Here is a 22829-nt window from a genome sequence, read left to right as displayed (position 1 = left end):
GGACACAGTATTCCAGATGAGGCCTCACCAATGTCGAATAGAGGGGAATGATCATGTCCCTCGATCTGCTAGCAATTCTCCTATTTATACAGCCCAAAATGCCGTTAGCCTTCTTGGCAACAAGGGCACACTGCTGACTCATATCCAGCTAATCGTCCTCTGTAACCCCTAGGTCCTTTTCTGCAGAATTACTGCCTAGTCATTCGGTCCCTGGTCTGTAACAGTGAATGGGATTCTTCCGTCCTAAGTGCAGGACTCTGCACTTGTCCTTGTTGAACCTCATCAGGTTTCTTTTGGCCCAATCCTCTAATTTGTCTAGGTCCCTCTGTATCCTATCCCTACCCTCCAGCATATCTACCACTCCTCGTAGTTTAGTGTCCTCTGCAAACTTGCTGAGGGTGCAGTCCATCCCATCATCCAGATCATTTAAGAAGATATTGAACAAAAATGGCCCCAGGACCAAGCCTTGTGGAACTCCGCTTGAAACCGTCTGATCTATCCAGCTTTCTATCCACCTTATAGTCCATTCATCCAGCCCATACTTCTTTAACTTGCTGGCAAGAATACTGTGGGAGATCGTAACAAAGGCTTTGCTAAAGTCAAGGAATAACACATCCACTGCTTTCCCCATATCCATAGATCCAGAAGGCAATTAGATTAGTCAGGCATGTTATTATTGTTTAACGTATTAAAAGTCACCAGGACCAGATGGTTTCATCCAAGAGTTCTGAAGGAATTCAGATGTGAAATTGCAGAACCACTAATTGAATTGTAGAGTCATAGAAGATTAGGGTTGGAACAGACAGTGCACCGGCAGTGATAAAGAAGCAGAGTGTTGGGAATCATTAAGAAAGGGATAGACAATGTGATGGAAAATATCATATTGCCTCTCTATAAATCCATTGTATGCCCACACCTTGTATACTGCATGCAGATGTCTTAGGATATAGATATTCAAGCCTGTCTGTAAAGGCCTATACTTTAAGAATTTAGGTTGCATATGGAAATGATCTAGGGGGTATAAAAGAAAGAATCTGTGTAAGGGCCTTCTCTCACTGTGACAGTCTGAGGCCCTGTTCTTAGGCCAATGCCTTTGGCTAAGAGGCAGCCATAAACTGAGAAGCGTGTGGTCACATCCTCACATTCCAAACTAATCACATTGAAATAAGACTATCTGGGGCTGTTAGGAAGGTGATCCGATCTATCACCTCCAGAGAAAGGGAAGATGTAAAAGGAAATTTAGTTTGATAGTTTTCTGTCTGGTAAGAACTCACTTTTCAATAGACACAGCTGGGAAACCCTTATGTCTGTATAGATGTAGTTTAGTTTTAGTTTTAGTTTAGTAATTTAGTTTGATAGTTTTCTGTCTGGTAAGAACTCGCTTTTCAATAGACACAGCTGGGAAACCCTTATGTCTGTATAGATGTAGTTGTGAAATCCTCACTTCTGTATTGTTTTGTATGTTTATTTGCATGGTCTCTGTCTGGTTCTGTAATTCTTTCTGTCTGCTGTATAATTAATGTTGCTGAGTGTAAACTAATTAAGGTGGTGGGATATAATTGGTTAGCTAATCATGTTACAATATGTTAGGATTGGTTAGGTAAATTTTAGCAGAATGATTGGTTAAGGTCTAGCTGTGACTATTACTATATAAATTAGGGGCAAAGAGGAAGTAAGTTGGGATTCAAAAATAAGGCACAAGGAACTTGGATTTCAGCTTGCTGGAAGTTCACCCCAATAAACATTGAATTGTTTGTATCTTCAGGTGGAGGGATAGCTTAGTGGTTTGAGCATTGGCCTGCTTAAAAACCCAGGGTTGTGAGCTTAATCCTTGAGGGGACCACTTAGGGATTTGGGGCAAAATCAGTACTTGGTCCTGATAATGAAGGCAGGGGGCTGGACTCCATGACCTTTCAAGGTCTCTTCCAGTTCTAGGAGATAGCATATCTCCATTAATTAATTTAGGTATTGTTGCTCTCTGTTCATGCAAGAAGGACCCTGGAAGTGGGAGAGTGAAGGAATAAGCACTCTAACAAGCGGTGGTCAGCCCATCTCAAAAAAAAGATACATTCAAATTGGAAAGGGTTTGGAAAGGGGCAACAAAAATGATTAGGGGTATGGAGCAGTTTCTGAAGGAGGAGAAATTTAAAAGACTGGGACTTTCCAGTTTGGAAAAAAGACCACTAAGTGGAACTATGTTAGGGGTCTATAAATTAATGACCGGTGCGGCACAAATAAATAAGGGTGTGTTATTTACTCCTTCTCAAAACAAAAAAACTAGGGGTTATTAAATAAAATTAATAGGCAGCAGGTTTAAAAAACAAACAAAAAGAAGTATTTTTTCACACAATGCACATGCAACCTCCTTGCCAGAGGATGTTGTGAAGGCCAAGAGTATAACAGGATTCAAAAAAGAACTAGATAAAATCATGGAGGATAGGTCCATCAATGACTGTTAAGCAGGATGGGGAAGGATTGTGTCCCAGGCCTGGTCTACACTAAGAAGGGGGTTCGAATTAGGGCGCGCAAAATTCAGCTAATAAAAGCTGCGTGCTGAATTCAAGTTACCCTAGTCGAACTACTCCCCAGGGCGCGGCGGGCGGTCGAACTCGCGGCTGCCGCCGACTCCCGCCACCCCCAGCCTCTGTTGCCAAAAGCTAGGAATGGTCGACAGGGTATGGATTCCCTCTGGAGCACTTGGCATTGGTCACTGTCGGAAGACAGGATACTGGGCTCGATGGACCCATGGGCTGGCCCAGTATGGCTGTTCTTATTATCTAATGTCCACTGAGGCAGGGAATGGTGTGTGGGTATAGTATTGTATGTATTCAATATCTCTTGTGCTGTCTAAAGTAAAGGAAAGGTTTTAGAAACCCCGTTTGCAGGGCCTGGGTCTGTTTGCTTTGCAACAATCATGTGCTCTGAAAGAGAGAAAGTGGAAACAGAGTGCACCCGAGGGGAAGCTCTGGCAAGGGTGTGCTGAACCAATTGGAGTGTCTGGGGGAGCTGAACCATGTTAGGGTGAAGGGAACAGCTTGAGGATCTCATCACACAGGTTTGGGATCACCCAGCCCCACTCCCTTTCCACTCACAGTATTCTAGCATCCATGTGGCAGCTCCAGGTTTGCTGTTGCAGCCTTGCTCAAGATCCCGTGGCTCAACGCCCGCCAGAAGGGTGTGTTTGGGTTCCACACACTGGACTCATGTGCTTTGGAGTCAGAGCAGTGTTCAGGCCCTGTCCCTGGCTTTGGGTTTTTATCTCTGGGTTTCTAGGCCCATTCTTGGGGTGCAGCTTCCACTCTAGCGCCTCCCTCTGGGAGTGGGGAGCTGAACACCAAGCACCAAGGCCCTGAGGATAGTTTCCTTTGCTCTGTACCTCGGCAGGCTTTTTTCCTATGGTACAGAATAGTTTGCAGTCTCTTTCAGGGCAATAAAGTATGTCTTATATAAAATAAAAATTAGATTCCAGAGAGCTCTATTTCTATAGCTATGTTGCCGTGACACCCTGTAGCCCGAAAGCAAAACCCTGGCACCCCACATTCACCACTGTTATATAGTTGCAACAAAACTTGTACAAACTATGTCATGTGAGGTATCTATGGAAAAGCTGTGGTTTGCTGAATGTGATTATCCTATTTGTGTGTCTGTATCACTTTTGCCTTTGAAGTAACAAATATTGACTATCTACCTGTATTTCAAATGCATTTCCTCCTGTGGTGACTCCCACAATGTAGTTTACATCCAGTCTAGCCAGCACATTGCAAATGGATATTCAACTTGATGGTTCATCAATGAACACAATGGGCCATGCAAGAAACTTGTCCCAATTTGTAGCCAAAGTATGGGTAATGGCCCCTGCTATGACTCATTGATTGATGCAAGGGCATGTGACCATCTCATGTGACACTGGACTCCATCTTGTGCCTGAACTTTTCCACTAACTGCACTGGGGGCTTTTGCTTGGAAAAAATGAAGTTCCTTCCACATGGCAGAAGCTGTAATAGGGGAAAGAGATATTGTCACTTGGCCTCACTCTCCCCACAACTCAACACCCAGAACCACCTTAAGAATAATGACTGAACAAGGGATGTTGTCCCAAGCTGAAGGGATTTCTAGCCTGTGTATGAAAGATGGGTGGACCCGTTTGTCCCATCAGGTGAGACACTCCTTGATTCAAATCCTGTCTAGTGTACAGAACAGGGGTAGGCAATCTCTGGCGCGGGTGCCGAAGGCGGCACATGAGCTGGTTTTCAGTGGCACTCACAGTGCCTGGGTCCTGGCCACTTGTCCGGGGGGCTCTGCATTTTAATTTAATTTTAAATGAAGCTTCTTAAACATTTTAAAAACCTTATTTACTTAACTAAACTATTGTTGTATGTAATATATTATAGACTTATAGAAAGAGACTATCTAAAAACTTTAAAATGTATTACTCGTACGCAAAACCTTAAATTATAGCGAATAAATGAAGACCACTTCTGAAAGGTTGCCAACCCCTGGTATAGAACTTAGATTGTGATTTTGTTTATTCCTTAAGTAACCAACTTTGACCTGTTTTCTATAACTTATAAACGCTCAAAATCATTTTTTCTGTACTTAGTACATCTGCTTTCTATTTATTTATGTAACCATGTGTTATTTGATGTATAAAGGAAAATCTGCTCAGGAACAACGTCTGGTGCATTGTCCTCTCCACATTGAGGGAAGGGGGCAGGACAATAAACGTACACTGGTCAGTCTTCTGACAAGGGCAGGACAGTGCAGCTCTGACGTCCTAGGCTGGGCAATGGGGGAACAGGCTTGAGTCTCGCTATTGCTGGTTCATGAGTGGCTAGTGAAAGCTTTCACGTAACTGCAGGTGGGTGTGTCTCTGTGTATGGCTGTGTAAGTGCAAGACCTGGAGGGGCTTGCAGCTTTTCAGTCTCATAGTGTTAGAGGGGGCCCAGGTTGGTATGTGAGAGGGCTCACAGGAACCCCTCTTTCAGGTTGCATCCTGCGGAAATCCGTCACTCCTACCCAATGAAGAGGCCTTACAACAGAATGACTCCATTTCCTGCTTATCATGCACTCAGTTACTGAAGGAGAGACCATTTTTATGGCAGGGAACTAAGAACTCCTGGGTTCTGTCTGTCATTCTCTGTTTGATTTTGACCAAGTCATGTCTCCCTGTACCTCAGTTTACCTATGGATATAATGGGGATATGTTCATAGTGACTTTCCTTTGGTAGGTCTTTTGAAGATCCTTCAGTGAAAGGTTCTACGTGATATGATAATAGCTTCTGATGAGAATTACTGATCTCTGATCCCTTAGTGAAAATCCCTTGTGCCTCCAGAAAGTGTTCGTGTGTCCCCTCAGTCATCTTTCTCTAGATCTGTCTGTCTACTATCTGCCCATCCATCCTGGGCATTTACACAGCATCCGACCCTATAAGACAAAGGCATTATCCCTAGTTTTCTTAGTAATCAACTATGATTTTTTTAAATATACACAAATACACAGAGCAGCCAATTCCTCTCTGACTCAGTGGAGACCCCAAGAGTTCTCATCTCCCTTTGGGAATGTCCCATAATGACTGTTTACTGCTAAAGTTGGATAACAAGCCCAGAAGTGCAGCCATGGTAACAGAGACACAAGCTAGAGGTGTGTCTGGTCTCCAGCCTGTCTGCATCCAGATGCCACTTCTCCCCTAGGGGGTGAGCGAACCCCCCTGGGATTGCACAGAGCTATACTATAAATGGTGCACATCCCTGTGTCAGCTCTCAGCGTGGGATGCTGCTGCAGATATTGGGCTGAGAGAGATGTGGGACACAGCTACCTGAGGGATATTCCCAGCAAAGAGGCTTCCATCTAAAAAATCACAGGTACCATCCTTTTTGTGTTTGACAAACCAAGTGTAACATTTGCATGATGGGGTAGAGAATAGATCTGTTTTCATTTCCGCTCCACACAGCCACCAAACATCCCAGGGCCCTTGCCACAGGTGCTGAATTTGCTCTAGTATCCTGGATTTAGTATACTGAATTTGCTCTAGTATCTTTGCTGTGTCCCTTGGTGATGGGCTGCAGCCCTAAGGTGGCTGCATTTCAGTGGCACAGTGGATCCTTCTGGATGAAAGTTGTTAGTAGACGTCCAGGACAAGGCCAGAAGCAGAGGCTGTGGGCCGCAGTTTGCTCAGGCCCCCAAGAAGTGCTATGGCAGCCCCCCTGTCGTGTTTTAAGTGTAGAGAGGCCCTCAAGCAGGTCGTCCAAAAAAACATCCCGTCTGGAGCAAGAACTGAGTTAAGCCTCAGGAGCCAGCTGTGTGTTACTGTACAGACATTGTCACCTCCGCCTCTTGCAATTTAGGGCTTTGGCTGTTAGTGGGTTGGGTTGGGAGATGTTACCAGACTTTATCTGCTGAAAAGCATTGAGGTGCTTTTTTCAATATGGTCAAGACATCTTCTCCCCTAGCTTCATTCTAGAAATTGGCTGAACTGTTATTCCTACAACTTTCAAAATGCAATTCAGCCGGAAGCAGACACCCAGAGTGGGAAATTTCAGGTTAATATTTGGCAAACTTATACGCAACTGAAAAGGAAGTTTTGTAGTTGAAGGTGTCAGACAGACTTAACTATGGTTGGTGCCACCATCAATACCAACTATGGCCAATCCATTTGTGACTCCCATTCAGCTAAGCTCTTTGCTCCAATAATATCTGTGGCAAGGAGTTCCACAGGCCAAATATCGATTATGTAAGCACTTTTCTTTGATCAATTTTATATGTTCAGATTTTCAATGTAAATGAATGTTCTCTTGTCAGTGTGTTACGGGACAGAATAAATTTAAATGCCTGAACTACTTTCTATATAGATAGATTCATAGGGTTCATTAGATCATCCAGTCTGACCTCCTGTATAACAGAGGACATTAAATTTCACACACTTACCCCAGTACTGAGCTCCATAACTTGTGTTTCGGTAAGACCTGGTCTGCACTAGGATTTTATACCATGGAATCAAAGAGCGACAGAGTTAGAAGGGGGCTGCAATGATCAGCTAGTATAACCCCCTGCAAAGATGCAGGACTTTTTGTGTCTAAACTATCCAAGACAGATGACTATCCAGTCTCCTGTTGAAACGTCCAATGAAGGACTTCCACAACCTGCCTGGGCATCTGTTCCATTGTCCTCCTCTTCTTAAACTTGAGAAGTTTATCGGAGATTAAATCTAAATCTGCTGTGCTGTAGTTTGAACGCATTGCCTCTTGATCTATGTGGCAATGCTCCTCCATAGTTTTAATGGCAGCCTTTCAAGTATCACAAGACTGCTGTCATGTCCCCCCTTAATCTTCCCTTTTCCAAAGTAAACAAACCCATTTCCTTCAGCCTTTGCTTGTATGGCTTGCATTCCATCCCATGTAGCGTCTTTGTCACTCTCATCTGGATTATATCCTTCCTATATATTGGAGACCCAAACTGGAGACAATACTCCAACCGCGGTCTAATCAGTGCCAAGAAAAGTGCTATTATCCCTTCCTGTGACTTGCATGCTCTGCCTCTGCTAATGCAAATGAAAATTACATTTGCTCTTTTTTTCAACAGTAAAAAAACCCCACACCCATGAGAGAGGCTAGGATTCTTCAGCTTGGAAAAGAGAAGACTAAGGGGGGATATGATAGAGGTATATAAAATCATGAGTGATGTTGAGAAAGTGGATAAGGAAAAGTTATTTACTTGTTCCCATAATACAGGAACTAGAGGTCACCAAATGAAATTAATAGGCAGCAGGTTTAAAACAAATAAAAGGAAGTTCTTCTTCACGCAGAGCACAGTCAACTTGTGGAACTCCTTACCTGAGGAGGTTATGAAGGCTAGGACTATAACAATGTTTAAAAGGGAACTGGATAAATTCATGGTGGCTAAGTCCATAAATGGCTATTAGCCAGGATGGGTAAGAATGGTGTTCCTCGCCTCTGTTCATCAGAGGATGGAGATGGATGGCAGGAGAGAGATCACTTGATCATTGCCTGTTAGGTACATAGAATCATAGAATCTCAGGGTTGGAAGGGACCTCAGGAGGTCATCTAGTCCAACCCCCTGCTCAAAGTAGGACCAAACCCAACTAAATCATCCCAGCCAGGGCTTTGTCAAGTCTGACCTTAAAAACCTCTAAGGAATGAGATTACACTACCTCCCTAGGTAACCCATTCCAGTTCTTCACCACCCTACTAGTGAAAAAGTTTTTCCTAATATCCAACCTAAACCTCCCCCTCTGCAACTTGAGACCATTACTGCTTGTTCTGTCATCTGCTACCACTGAGAACAGTCTAGATCCATCCTCTTTGGAACCCCCTTTCAGGTAGTTGAAAGCAGCTATCAAATCCCCCCTCATCCTTCTCTTCTGCAGACTAAACAATCCCAGTTCCCTCAGCCTCTCCTCATAAGTCATATGCTCCAGCCCCCTAATCATTTTTGTTTCCCTCCGCTGGACTCTCTCCAATTTATCCAAATCCTTCTTGTAGTGTGAAGCCCAAAACTGGACTCAGTACTCCAAATGAGGCTTCACCAGTGCTGAGTAGAGGGGAATGATCACATCCCTTGATCTGCTGGAAATGCCCCTACTTATACAACCCAAAATGCCATTAGCCTTCTTGGCAACAAGGGCACACTGTTGACTCATATTCAGCTTTTCGTCCACCGTAACCCCTAGGTCCTTTTCTGCAGAACTGCTGCCCAGCCATTCGGTCCCTAGTCTGTAGCAGTGCATGGGATTCTTCCGTCCTAAGTGCAGGACTCTGCACTTGTCCTTGTTGAACCTCATCACATTTCTTTTGGCCCAATTCTCTAATTTGTCTAGGTCCCTCTGTATCCTAGCCCTACCCTCCAGCGTATCAACCACTCCTCCCAGTTTAGTGTCATCTGCAAACTTGCTAAGGGTGCAGTCCACACCATCCTCCAGATCGTTAATGAAGATATTGAATAAAACCGGCCGCAGCACTGACCCTTGGGGCACTGCACTTGATACCGGCTGCCAACTAGACATGGAACCATTGATCACTACCCGTTGAGCCCGACCATCTAGCCAGTTTTCTATCCACCTTACCGTCCATTCATCCAGCCCTTACTTCTTTAACTTGCTGGCAAGAATACTGTGGGAGACTGTATCAAAAGCTTTGCTAAAGTCCAGAAATAGTACATCCACTGCTTTCCCCTCATCTACAGAGCCAGTTATCTCGTCATAGAAGGCAATTGGGTTAGTCAGGCATGACTTGCCCTTGGTGAATCCATGCTGACTGTTCCTGATCACTTTCCCCTCCTTTAAGTGGTTCAGGATTGATTCCTTGAGGACCTGTTCCATGATTTTTCCAGGGACTGAGGTGAGACTTACTGGCCTGTAGTTCCCTGGATCTTCCTTCTTCCCTTTTTTAAAGATGGGCACTACATTAGCTTTTTTCCAGTCATTCGGGACCTCCCCCGATCGCCATGATTTTTCAAAGATAATGGCCAATGGCTCTGCAATCTCATCGGCCAGCTCCTTTAGCACCCTCGGATGCAGCGTATCTGGTCCCATGGACTTGTGCTCGTCCAGCTTTCCTAAATAGTCCCAAACTACTTCTTTCTCCACAGAGAGCTGGTCACCTCCTCCCCATACCGTGCTGCAGAGTGCAGCTGTCTGGGAGCTGACCTTGTCTGTGAGGACAGAGGCAAAAAAAGCATTGAGTACACTAGTTTTCTCCACATCCTCTGTCACTAGTTTCCCTCCCTCATTCAGCAAGGGGCCCACACTTTCCTTGACTTTCTTCCTGTTGCTAGCATACCTAAAGAAACCCTTCTTGTTACTCCTAACATCTCCGGCTAGCTGCAACTCCAAGTGTGATTTGGCCTTCCTGATTTCACACCTGCATGCCTGAGCAATACTTTTATATTCCTCCCTGGTTATTTGTCCAATCTGCCACTTCTTGTAAGCTGTTCTTTTGTGTTTAAGACGAGCAAGGATTTCACTGTTAAGCCAAGCTGGTCGCCTGCCATATTTACTTTTCTTCCTACACATCGGGATGGTTTGTTCCTGCAACCTCAATAAGGTTTCTTTAAAATACAGCCAGCTTTCCTCAACTCCTTTCCCCGCCATGTTATCCTCCCAGGGGACCTTGCCCATCAGTTCACTGAGGGAGTCAAAGTCTGCTTTTCTGAAGTCCAGGGTCTCTGTTCTACTGCTTTCCTTTTTCTTTGTGTCAGGATCCTGAACTCGACCATCTCATGGTCACTGCCTCCCAGGTTCCCATCCACTATTGCTTCCTCTACTATTTCTTCCCTGCTTGTGAGCAGCAGGTCAAGAAGAGCTTTTCCCCTAGTTGGTTCCTCCAGCACTTGCACCAGGAAATTGTCCCCTACACTTTCCAGAAACTTCCTGGATTGCCTGTGCACTGCTGTATTGCTCTCCCAGCAGATATGAGGGTGATTAAAGTCACCCATGAGAACCAGGGCCTGTGATCTAGCAACTTCTGTTAGTTGCTGGAAGAAAGCCTCGTCCACCTCATCCCCCTGGTCCGGTGGTCTGTAGCAGACTCCCACCACAACATTACCCTTGTTGTTCATACTTCTAAATTTAATCCAGAGACACTCAGGTTTTTCTGCAGTTTCATACTGAAGCTCTGAGCAGTCATACTGCTCTCTTACGTACAACGCAACTCCCCCACCTTTTCTGCCCTGCCTGTCCTTCCTGAACAGTTTATATCCATCCATGACAGTACTCCAATCATGTGAGTTATCCCACCAAGTCTCTGTTATTCCAATTACATCATAATTCCCTGACTGTGCCAGGACTTCTAGTTCTCCCTGCTTGTTCCCCAGGCTTCTTGCATTTGTGTATAGGCACTTAAGGTAACCCGCTGATTGTCCCGCTTTCTTGGTCTGAGACAGGAGTCCTCCCCTCTTGCAGTCTCCTGCTTGTGCTTCCTCCCTGTATCCCACTTCCCCACTTACCTCGGGGCTTTGGTCTCCTTCCCCCGGTGAACCTAGTTTAAAGTCCTCCTCACTAGGTTAGCCAGCCTGCTTTCAAAGATGCTCTTCCCTCTCTTCGTGAGGTGGAGCCCGTCTCTGCCTAGCAATCCTTCAATCCCTCTGGGGCACCTGGCATTCGCCACTGTCAGTAGACAGATACTGGGCTAGATGGACCTTTGCTCTGACCTGGTACAGCCGTTCTTATGTTCTTATGTAGATGTAGCTATGTCAACCTAACCTTGGTATATACAGCATGAGGTCTACCAAAGAATTCTTCATTGACCTAGCTACCACCTCTCAGAGAGGTAGATTACGTACGCTGACAGGAGTACCCCCACCAAAGTACCCACGGGGCTGTTGGTGGTTGAAATGGAGTCACTGTTGAGGATACCATCAAACTTCATATAAAAACGGCAGTTCTGTGGCACCACACCAGAGACACTGTTTGCCTCCTTTGTCTTCTGGTACATGTGCCATAGTTCCTTCACCTTTGCTGTGTACTGCAGTGTGTCTCAATCGTAGCTCTTTTCCCACATGCTGCAGAAAATTTGCCCCTAGGTATTGACATTCCTATGGCTGGAGTGCAGCTGGGACTCCACAGCCTCCTCTCCCCAAATACTGAGTGGATCCAGAAGATCAGCAGTGTCCCAGGCGCAGAGCTGCCATGGCTACCAGGGGAGGTGTGATGTGAGCACTCCACACCAAGCAAACAGGAAGAGGAATTTCAAAATTCCAGAGCCTTTAAAGGGGGAGGGACAGAAAGCATTTACCTTGATGCAGGGGAGAGGAGTTGAGCAATGGGGGACGCCTTCCAGAGGCCAATTATAGTGATAAAAACAAGCACAAGTGTATACACTGGCACTTTGAAAACAAAACTTTTGCATAAAACTCTTGTCAAGGTGGTTACATGATGTCACTGAAACTGAGGAGTTCTGTCATTGAAAGTCACTTTGCAGTATGTAGACAGCTGCTGTTTCTTTGGCAAAAGCTGCCTATTTGTGAAAAAACACAGCAATGTAGAAAAAGCCTAAGGAACAATGATGGATAACCAGTGTCCACAACTGTGTTTCCTGCTGGTGCCTAGTAAGGTTTCCCATACCATGATGTGCAGGAATTATTGAGAAGGGAGCACCATAAAATATGGAATTGACATTAGTAGGGTCAGTTCTTCATAATTTATTTATCTGAATAATGAAAATATCATTTTTCAGTGTGCAAAGAGCGATCAATCTGCTTCGCCCATGAGAACAGCCTCCAGTAGTGCATGTAGTGTCTCATATTCACATTTCAGAGTGGTAGCTGTGTTAGTCTGTATCCTCAAAAAAATGAAGAGTACTTGTGGCATCTTAGAGACTAACACATTTATATGGGTATAAGCATTCATGGGCTAAAACCAACTTCATCGGATGCATGCAGTGGAAAATGCAGTAGGAAGATATATATACAAACAGAGAACATGAAAAATGGGTGTTGCCATACAAACTGTAACGAGATTAATCAATTAAGGTGGGCTATTATCAGCAGGAGGGAAAAAAAACTTTTGTAGTGATAATCAGGATGGCCCATTTCCAACAGTTGACAGGAAGGTGTGAGTAACAGTAGGGGAAAAATAGCATGGGGAAATAGTTTTCACTTTGTGTAATGACCCATCCACTCCCAGTCTTTATTCCAGCCTAATTTAATGGTGTCCACTTCACAAATTAATTCCAATTCTGCAGTTTCTCATTGGAGTCAGTTTTTGAAGGTTTTTTGTTGGAGTATTGCAACTTTTAGGTCTGTAATTGAGTGGCCAGGGAGGTTGAAGTGTTCTCCGACTGGTTTTTGAATGTTATAATTCTTGACGTCTGATTTGTGCCAATTTATTCTTTTGCATAGAGACTGTCCATTTTGGCCAATGTACATGGCAGAGGGGCATTGCTGGCACATGATGGCATATAGCACATTGGTAGATGTGCAGGTGAACGAGCATCTGATACTGTGGCTGATGTGATTAGGTCCTATGATGGTGTCCCTTGAATAGATATGTGGACAGAGTGGGCAATGGACTTTGTTGCAAGGATAGGTTCCTGGGTTCATGTTTTCATTGTGTGGTGTGTGGTTGCTGGTGAGTATTTGCTTCATGTTGGGGGGGCTGCCTGTAAGCAAGGACTGGCCTGTCTCCCAAGGTCTGTGAGAGTGAGGGATCGTCCTTCAGGAAAGGTTGTAAATCCTTGATGATGTGCTGGAAAGGTTTTAGTGGGGGGCTGAAGGTGACGGTAATTAGCTCATATTCATGTTTTCTCTCCATCCAGGTATTTGTACTGCAACCATCACCCTAGATCCTGGGCACTTCAGGAAGTCAGGGGAACGTACTGTGCATGCAGGAGACACGGTTCTGCCTCAGAGTTGGACACCTTCTCCCCTACTCCATGTCAGATTCCAACACAACCGACTTCACCAACCCCTCCACCTTCATCCTGCTGGGCATTCCTGGCCTGGAGGCGGCCCATGTCTGGATCTCTATCCCCTTCTGCATCATGTACGTCATAGCCATCTTCGGGAACTTCACCATCCTGTTCACTGTGAAGATGGAGCTGAGCCTCCACGAGCCCATGTACTATTTCCTCTGCATGCTGGCTGTCACCGACCTGGTCGTATATACATCCACCCTGCCCAACATGCTGGCAATTTTCTGGTTCAATTCCAGGGAGATCAATTTCAGTGCCTGCCTCACCCAGATGTACTTCGCTCATTGCTTCTTAGCGATGGAGTCTGGAATCCTTGTGGCCATGGCTTTAGATCGCTACGTGGCCATCTGCCATCCCCTGAGACATTCTACCACCCTGACGAACCCCATGGTGGCCAAGATTGGCCTGGCCGTGGTGCTGCGTGGCTGCATAGTCATACTGCCCTTTCCCCTCCTAGCGAGGCAGTGGCCTTATTGCAGAACCAACGTCATCCCCCAGCCTTACTGCCTGCACATAGCTGTGGTGAACCTGGCCTGCGCTGACACCCATGTCAGTAGTTACTATGGCCTCTTTGTGCAATTCTGTTTGATGGGTCTGGATGTGATTTTTATCGGAGTGTCCTACACACAGATCCTCAGGGCCATCTTCAGCCTCCCCACAAAAGACGCGCGTCTCAAGACTTTTGGGACCTGCGGCTCCCACCTTTTTGTCATTTTAGCCTTTTACCTCCCAGGTATCATCATCTCCCTCTTGAACAGATTTGCCCAAAATGTGCCCCTGCATTTCCACGTTCTCATTGCCAACGTGTACCTCCTACTGCCCCCCATGCTAAACCCCGTCATCTACGGGGTGAGGACCAAACAGATCCGGGACAGGCTGCTCCGGCTCTTTACACATAAAAGGGCATAAAGTTTTCTCCTGCTGCTCTGGCTCTTAGATCGAGCTTTGTGCAGAGCTGGCTGGCTGGGCCCCCTTCCCACAATCACTTACTGGACAGTCAAAGTGACATTAAATCCTTTCCTGCCCTTGCTGCGCTCTGTCTGCGTACAACTCATTCTCTCATAGGATGGCCACCTTTCTAATTGCTTTTAACTAGACCTCTGAGGCCCCACGCCCTGTCCTGCCTATTCCCCAAGGCCCTGACCCCTGACCTACCTCCTTCCACAAGGCCGCTTCCACTGTCCCACCTGTTCACCCAAGGCCCTGCTCCATTCCCCACCTCTTACCTCAGAGCCCAACACATTACTCACTTCCCTCCTCTCCATCCCCATCTGCTTGCTGGAGCATCTGCACTTTCCTCTCCCACAATCTGGGCTCCCTCTCCTCTGGGGCTGGGCTGGGATCTGCTGCAGCCTGGCAAGGAACCTGCATTGAGGCCGCAGAGCTGGGGCTGGCAGGTCAGTCCGGAGCAGAGAGGGAAGCCAGGAAACTGTATAAAATCAGCTGAGGGTTGGGAGCAGGGCAGTGATGCAGTCAGCTGAGATTGTGCATTATACGACTTGTGGGCCCTAAAGCTCAGCTGCAAAGTCCTGAGGGGAGAGACCCTTGTGTGGCTTGTTTCCTTAGCTTTCAGCGATGGTCTCAAGTTGCAATGGGAGAGGTCTAGGTTGGATATTAGGAAACACTATTTCAGTAGGAGGGTGGTGAAGCACTGGAATGGGTTTCCTAGGGAGGTGGTGGAATCTCCATCTTTAGGAGTATTTAAGGCCCGGCTTGACAAAACCCTGGCTGGATGATCAAGTTGGGGTTGGTCCTGCTTTGATCAGGGATAGGACTAGATGACCTTCTGAGGTGTCTTCCAACACTAATCTTCTATGATTTGTTCCTCCCAACGGGGGGCCTGTAGCTGGCAGGGTCCCTGCAGAGGGGATGGGCTGGGAGCCCTTTGCCCTGATCCAGGCTTCAGGGGCAGGGCAAGGGATCAGCTTTGAAGCTAGGTGGACAACAGCTCACAGAGAATCATAGAATCATAAAATCTCAGGGTTGGAAGGGACCTCAGGAGGTATCTAGTCCAACCCCCTGCTCAAAGCAGGACCAAACCCAACTAAATCATCCCAGCCAGGGCTTTGTCAAGCCTGACCTTAAAAACCTCTTAGGAAGGAGATTCCACTACCTCCCTAGGTAACCCATTCCAGTACTTCACCACCCTACTAGTGAAAAAGTTTTTCCTAATGTCCAACCTAAACCTCCCCCTCTGCAACTTGAGACCATTACTCCTTGTTCTGTCATCTTCTACCACTGAGAACAGTCTAGATCCATCCTCTTTGGAACCCCCTTTCAGGTAGTTGAAAGCAGCTATCGAATCCCCCCTCATTCTTCTCTTCTGCAGGCTAAACAATCCCAGTTCCCTCAGCCTCTCCTCATAAGTCATGTGCTCCAGCCCCCTAATCATTTTTGTTGCCCTCCGCTGGACTCTTTCCAATTGATCCACATCCTTCTTGTAGTGTGGGGACCAAAACTGGACACAGTACTCCAAATGAGGCCTCACCAGTGCTGAATAGAGGGGAATGATCACATCCCTCGATCTGCTGGAAATGCCCCTACTTATAGACTCTTGTGATGGAAATTGCCGATGTACATAGTGTCGCCTGTTAGGGGCTAGATGGACCTTTGGTCTGACCCGGTACGGCCTTTCTTATGTTCTTATGTTCTTATGTTAACCCAAAATGCCATTAGCCTTCTTTTATCAGAGGAGTAGCCGTGTTAGTCTGGTTCTGTAAAAGCAGCAAAGAATCCTGTGGCACCTTATAGACTAACAGACTTTTTGCAGCATGAGCTTTCGTGGGTGAATACCCACTTCTTCGGATGCCTTCTTGGCAACAAGGGCACACTGTTGACTCATATTCAGCTTTTGGTCCACCGTAACCCCTAGGTCCTTTTCTGCACAACTGCTGCCCAGCCATTCGGTCCCTAGTCTGTAGCAGTCTGGAGAGGCGGAAAGCTAAGCCCTGTGTTTGCTGGGAAGGCAGGATGCTGGGCAGTGGCCGGGTGGCTGCGGTAGCTCATACAGAGGGAGATAAATGCCACGGCTTCCATGAGCCGGCAATTTACACGGCACCATATCTGGAACGACAGAGCACCCACTGCCCAGGGGCTGAAGCTGAACTGTGAAGCTAAGTCAAACATATGCTCTGCATGATGCTTTTGATCACTGCGTCTAGAAGTTCTTTAGCTAGGCTGCCAGGCAGGGTTCTCTCCGTGTCATGGATGGGCTGAGCCACACAGAGGTAAAGTGATTTACTCAAAGCCACAGAATGAGTCTGTGGCAGAGCTGAGAATAAAAACCAAGAAGTCCTTTCCCAGATGGTAGGGGAGGAGGAGCACCCCATCTTGTACCTCAGGCGGATGCTCCTCCCCAGGGAACAAAAGTACGCTGTTGTTGAAAAGGAATGTCTGGCGATAAAATGGGCTATGGAGACTTCCCGCTACTATCTCCTGGGGCGGCGAATTACCCTCATGACAGACCGCGCCCCGCTCCAGTGGATGCACAGGAACAAGGAGAAGAACGCCAGAGTGACGAGGTGGTTCCTCTCTCTCTGCAGCCTTTCCATTTCTGGGTCCAGCATAGGGCTGGAAGCCAACATGGCAACGCTGATGGCCTATCGTGACGACACTGCCTCTCGTCCCACGTAGCCCAACCCCATGGTGTTGAGCAGGGGGCGGGGATATGTGATACAGCATGGCCAGAGTGCAGCAGGAGAGTGTTAGCAGGGAGCCTTATTCCCTGCAAGGGAAGGAAGGTTTGCTATAAATTAACTAGAGCACCTGAAGCCAATTAGAGTACCAGCAGTGAGTCACATGATATAACCCCCCTGCTTCAGTCAGACAGTGTGGGGGTTGGAGCAGGAAGGTTTGGTTGGAGCAGAGAGCGGTTTGAAGGAGTTGAAGCAGAGAACAGTTTTGAATAGAGACAAAAGGAAAATTTGGAAGAGTGCTGCGGTGGGCTGAGAAGTCCAAAAACCCTAGGTAAGGGGCACCTGGCTTGTGTAGAAGGAAGGCAAGAAGCCCCTCCACAAGCTGAAGGGCAGGAGAGGGAAGTAGCCCAGGGGAAGGAACCACCAGTACAAGTGGTTCACCACTAACCTCAGGGCCCCTGGGTTGGGACCTGGAGAAGAGGGCGGGCCCAGGTCCCTCCCTCTCCACTCCACTCCTCAAGGACACTAGTGGGGTAATTAAAAATACTGGTTCAGAGGCAAGCAATGGCGCCCTGAACCTTCCCCAAAGAAGAGAAAGCACGAGACCCAGCATAACAGTACCGGCAATTTGCCACAGTCATCCACAAACTTTATTAGCACTCTCCCACTTTTTGTGCCAAGATCAATAATAAAAAGATTAAATAAGATTGCCCCCCAAATCGATCCCTGAGGAACTCCACTGGTAACCTCCTTCCAGCCTGACAGTTCACCTTTCAGTATGCCCCTTGTAGTCTCCCCTTGTTAGGCCTGAATAAAGATATAGCAGACAAAAGAGGTATGCCAGCCTGACCGAAGTCAGGCTAACAAGGGCTTCTGGGTAATCCTGGAGTGGAAAATACTGAGAAGCAGCATGTTTCACAAAGCCCTGGGAAAAAGTGAGATAAGTGAGGGGCTGCATTCCTGTCATAGTACCAGCTGTGCTGTGTTAGGAACAGTTCGTTTGAAGAACTGATAAAAAACCCCAGCCTCCCAGCGTCCTTACTCACTCCCTGGTTCAGTTTTCTTTCTGTTTTTAACTCCCTTACATTCCTAACTTTTGGTGCTTGTTAAGATATTATTAACAATCTAATGCTGTAGACATAGGGAACTAGGCATGCATGTATATTAAAGGTGCCTAGTTTCTAGTTGTTAGAAAGGGGGGGGGGTTGCTCAAGTGAATGATCTATGACGTAATAAAACTGTCTATATAGGCTGATACTGAGATGTAAAGAGGGGGCTGGTTCTCTCTGGAGACGAGCTGCTCTCTATTGATCCATGCACTTGTCAATAAAGAGCTTTTGATCGGACCTTGTTGGTGTTGCCTGTCTCTGTGCGGTCAGACAACGAACTTTGCTGTCGGGGTTTGAGTCCCTGACACCCTTTAACCAGTTCCTTATCCACCTTTCAATTTTCATATTGATCCCCATCTTTTCCAATTTAACTAATAATTCCCCATGTGGAACTATATCAAATGACTTACTGAAATTGCTGGGTTTCCTTTATCTAAAAAAATCTGTTACCTTATCAAAGAAGGAAATCAGGTTGATTTGGCACAATCTACCTTTTGTAATACCATGTTGTATTTTGTCCCAATTACCATTGTCCTCGATGTCCTTAACTACTTTCTCCTTCAAATTTTCCCCCAAGACTAAAAATAGGAACTATGGTAGCAATTCTCCAGTCATACGGTACAACCACTGAGTTTACAGATTCATTAAAAATTCTTGCTAATGGGCTTGCAATTTCATGTGCCAGTTCCTTTAATATTCTTGGATGAAGTTTATCTGAGTCCCCCAATTTAGTCCCATTAAGCTGTTCAAGTTTGGCTTCTACTTCAGATGTGGTACTATCTACCTCCATATTCTCATTTATCATTCTCCCATTATCCCTAAGCTCCTCATTAGCCTCAGTTAAAGACTGAGGCAAAGTATTTGTTTAGATATTGGACCATGCCTAGATAATCCTTAACCTCCACTCCATCCTCAGTGTTTAGCGTTCCTACTTCTACTTTCTTTGTTTTCTTCTTATTTATATGGCTATAGAACCTCTTACTATTGGTTTTAATTCCCTTTGCAAGGTCCAACTCTAGATGGCTTTTGAACTTTCTCACTTTATCCCTACATGTTCTGACCTCAACAAGGTAGCTTTCATAAACTCATAGACTTTAAGGTCAGAAGGGACCATTATGATCATCTAGTCTGACCTCCTGCACAATGCAGGCCACAGAATCTCACCCACCCACTCTTGTAACAAACCCCTAACCTATATCTGAGTTATTTAAGTCCTCAAATTGTGGTTTGAAGACCTCAAGCTGCAGAGAATCCTCCAGCAAGTGACCCGTGCCCCATGTTGCAGAGGAAGATGAAAAACCTCCAGGGCCTCTGCCAATCTGCCCTGGAGGAAAATTCCTTCACGACCCCAAATATGGCGATCAGTTAAACTCTGAGCATGTGGGCAAGACTCACCAGCCAGCACCCAGGAAAGAATTTTCTGTAGTAACTCACATCCCACCCCATCTAACATCCCATCACAGACCGCTGGGCATACTTACCTGCTGATAATCAAAGATCAATTGCCAAATTAATTGCCAAAATTAGGCCATCCCCTCCATAAACTTATCAAGCTTAGTCTTGAAGCCAGATATGTCTTTTGCCCCCACTACTCTCCTTGGATGGCTGTTCCAGAACTTCACTCCTCTAATGGTTAGAAACCTTCATCCTTGCTGATCCCTCCCATCTTCCACTCCTTGTAGGCTTTCAGCTTTTACTTAATCACCTCTCTGAGATGCTTGCTCATCCAGCTTGGTCTACAACTCCTGCCCATGATTTTTTTCCCCTTTCTTGGGATGCAGGCTTCTGATAATTTCTGCAACTTTGACTTGAAGTAATTCCAGGCCTCCTCTGCCTTTAGATCCACAAGTTCTTCAGTCCAATCCACTTCCCTAACTAATTGCCTTAATTTTTTTTAAGTTAGCTCTTTTGAAATAAAAAACCCTAGTCACATATCTATTTTTGTCTATCCTTTCATTTTGTTTGAACTGAATTAGCTTATGGTCCCTTGAACCAAGGTATTTCCCTACAACCATTTTGTCTATGAGGTCTTCACTACTCACCAAAACCAAATCTAAAATGGGATCCCCTCTTGTTGGTTAGGCAACTATTTGGTGAAGGAATCCATCAGCTATCGCATCCAGAAAAATCTGAGCCCTATTATTATTACTAGCACTTGTCCTCCAGTCTATATCTGGGAAGCTGAAGTCTCCCATGATCACACAATTCCCATTGATATTTACTTCATTGAAAACATTAAAGAATTATCTATCCATATCCAAATCAGATCCCGGTGGTCTATAGCACACCCCAAGCACTATCCCAGGGGAGGCTCTAGTAGCTTTCTTCCCCAATGTGATTTTTGCCCAGACAGACTCTGTGTTATCCATTCCATCACTTCTTATTTCTTTACAGTCTACCTCATAATTGATATACAATGCTACTCCACCACCTTTGCCTTTATTCCTGTCTTTCCTAAACAGCACGTACCCTTCAATTCCCATACTCCAGTCATGACTACTATTCCACCGTGTTTCTGTTATTCCTATAATATCTGGTCTCACTTCCTGCACCAGTAACTCTAGTTTCTCCATTTTCTTACCTAGGCTCCTCGCATTGGTGTACAAACATCATATCCAGCTTCTTGTCCACTGTAATCCCCAGGTCCTTTTCTGGAGAACTGCTGCATAGCCAATCAGTCCCCAGCCTGTAGCAGTGCATGGTTTAAGGTCACCGAAGATTTCTCTGTTAAGCCAAGCTATTCTTTCTGCACATCAGGATGGTTTTTTCCTATGCCCACAATAAGGCTTCTTTAAAATACAGCCAGCTCTCCTTGACTCCTTTCCCCCTCATATTACCCTCCCAAGGGATCCTGCCCATCAATTCCATGAGGGAGCCAAAGTCTGCTATTCTGAAGTCCAGGTTCCATATTCTTCTGCTTTCCTTTCTTCCTGTCAGGATCCTGAACTCAACCATCTCATGGTCATTGCCTCCCAGGTTGCCACCCAATTCTACTTCCCATACCAATTCTTCCCTGTTTGTGAGGTCAAGAGGAGCACAACCCTTAGTTGGTTCCTCCAGTACTTGCACCAGGAAGTTGTAACCAACACTCTCTACTGTATTGCTCTCCCAGCAGATGCCAGGGTGATTGAAATTCCCAATGAGAAAGAAGAAACATATAGGCAAGTATCATTTTTGTATCTGAAGTTATGAATATTGACTACATATCTGTAATTCAAATGTAGTTAGACCTAGATAAAGCTCACTAGACAAGATACTTTCAGTTTAGATAGCTGGTTGGGAAGGTCCTATTCTGAGCAATGAGCCACTAGGGGAAACAATAGACCTTAGGAGAAACTTATCTTCCACCTGGTGAGCCTTAATGAGAGCGCTCCAGACAGCCTATAAATAATGTACGCTATGACTCTACCAGGGCATGTGACCAGGCCACATAACTCTAGACTCTGTCTTGGGATGTCTTTACTTTTCCCACAAATTAGTCTGGGAACCAAGTTTTTAAATAAATGGTTCCCACCACATGCTAACACTATGTAAGACGGGAAGTGACATCATCCATGGTTCTTCACTCCCCACCCAACAGGACTTGTGGAAACACCTGGGGAAAAAAGACTGAATTGGGGAAAGTGCTGGACCCAGGCTAAAGGGTTTTCTGGCTTGTGTATGGAAACCTCAGAAACCCAAACTGCAAAAGAGGTGCAGGTTGTGCCTTGAAAATCTTCCCGGTTGCTTTTATAATCAGTCATGGTGAGAAACTGCTAATTCAACATGGTCACGAATATAAAAAATGCCTTCAGTAAGCTCAGGCACGAGCTTACAGGCAAAATGTCTCCAGATGACTCCTGGGGACATGTTTGCAGATTCCAATGCTGGAAGAGACCATTGTGATAATCTAGTCTGTATAACAGAGGCCTGAGAATTTCCCCAAAATTATTCCTAGAGCAGATCTTTTAGAGAAACAACCAACCCTGATCTAAAAAATATCAGTGAGGAAGAATCTGCCATGTCTCTTGGCAAATTGTTCCAATGGTTAAATACTCTCACCATTTAAAAAATGTTTGCCACATCTCCAGTCAGAATTTCTTTAACTTCAACTTCCAGCCATTGGATACTGTTACACACCTGTATGCTAGGCTGAAAAGCCTATTATTTAATATTTGTTGCCTATGTAGGTACTTACAGACTCTTATTAAGTCACTCCTTAACCATCTTTATTAAACTAAATAATCTGAGATCTTTGAGTGTATCACTATATGGCAAGTTTTCTAATCTTATAATAATTCTTGTGATTCTTCTCTGAACACTCTTCATCTCTAATCATGGACACCAAAATTGGACAAAGGATTCCAGCAGCAGTTGAACGATTGCCAAATATAAAGGTAAAATAACCTTTTAATTAGGTTAATAATTGCCAAATATAAAGGTAAAATAACGTCTCTAAATCCCCTTGACATTCCCCTGGTTATCATCCCAGGATCATATTTGCTCTTTTGGACACATGGTTATGCTGGGAGCTCGTTAATCTAATTATCCCTTCATGCCCCCAATTTTTGTACAGAGTCATTGTGCTTCCCACAATAGCCTCCCATCGTGCAAGCATCACCTTAATTCTTTGTTCCTAGGTGTAGATATCTACATAGCTATATTAGAAGACATATCGTTT

The 22829-nt window shown here is 45.5% G+C and overlaps 1 protein-coding gene across 1 annotated transcript; it reads left to right on the top strand.

The window, feature by feature from the left end:
• Nucleotides 1-13386: 13386 nt before the first annotated feature.
• Nucleotides 13387-14334, top strand: LOC120397534 (olfactory receptor 52R1-like). The gene has a single exon (XM_039523507.1). It carries the CDS (start codon nucleotides 13387-13389, stop codon nucleotides 14332-14334), a length of 948 nt encoding a protein of 315 aa, XP_039379441.1.
• Nucleotides 14335-22829: the final 8495 nt, after the last annotated feature.

This window comes from Mauremys reevesii, linkage group 1 (assembly GCF_016161935.1).
Source record: "Mauremys reevesii isolate NIE-2019 linkage group 1, ASM1616193v1, whole genome shotgun sequence".
In the NCBI taxonomy this organism is placed as follows: Eukaryota; Metazoa; Chordata; order Testudines; family Geoemydidae; genus Mauremys; species Mauremys reevesii.
This window is presented reverse-complemented; position numbering and strand designations above follow the sequence as displayed.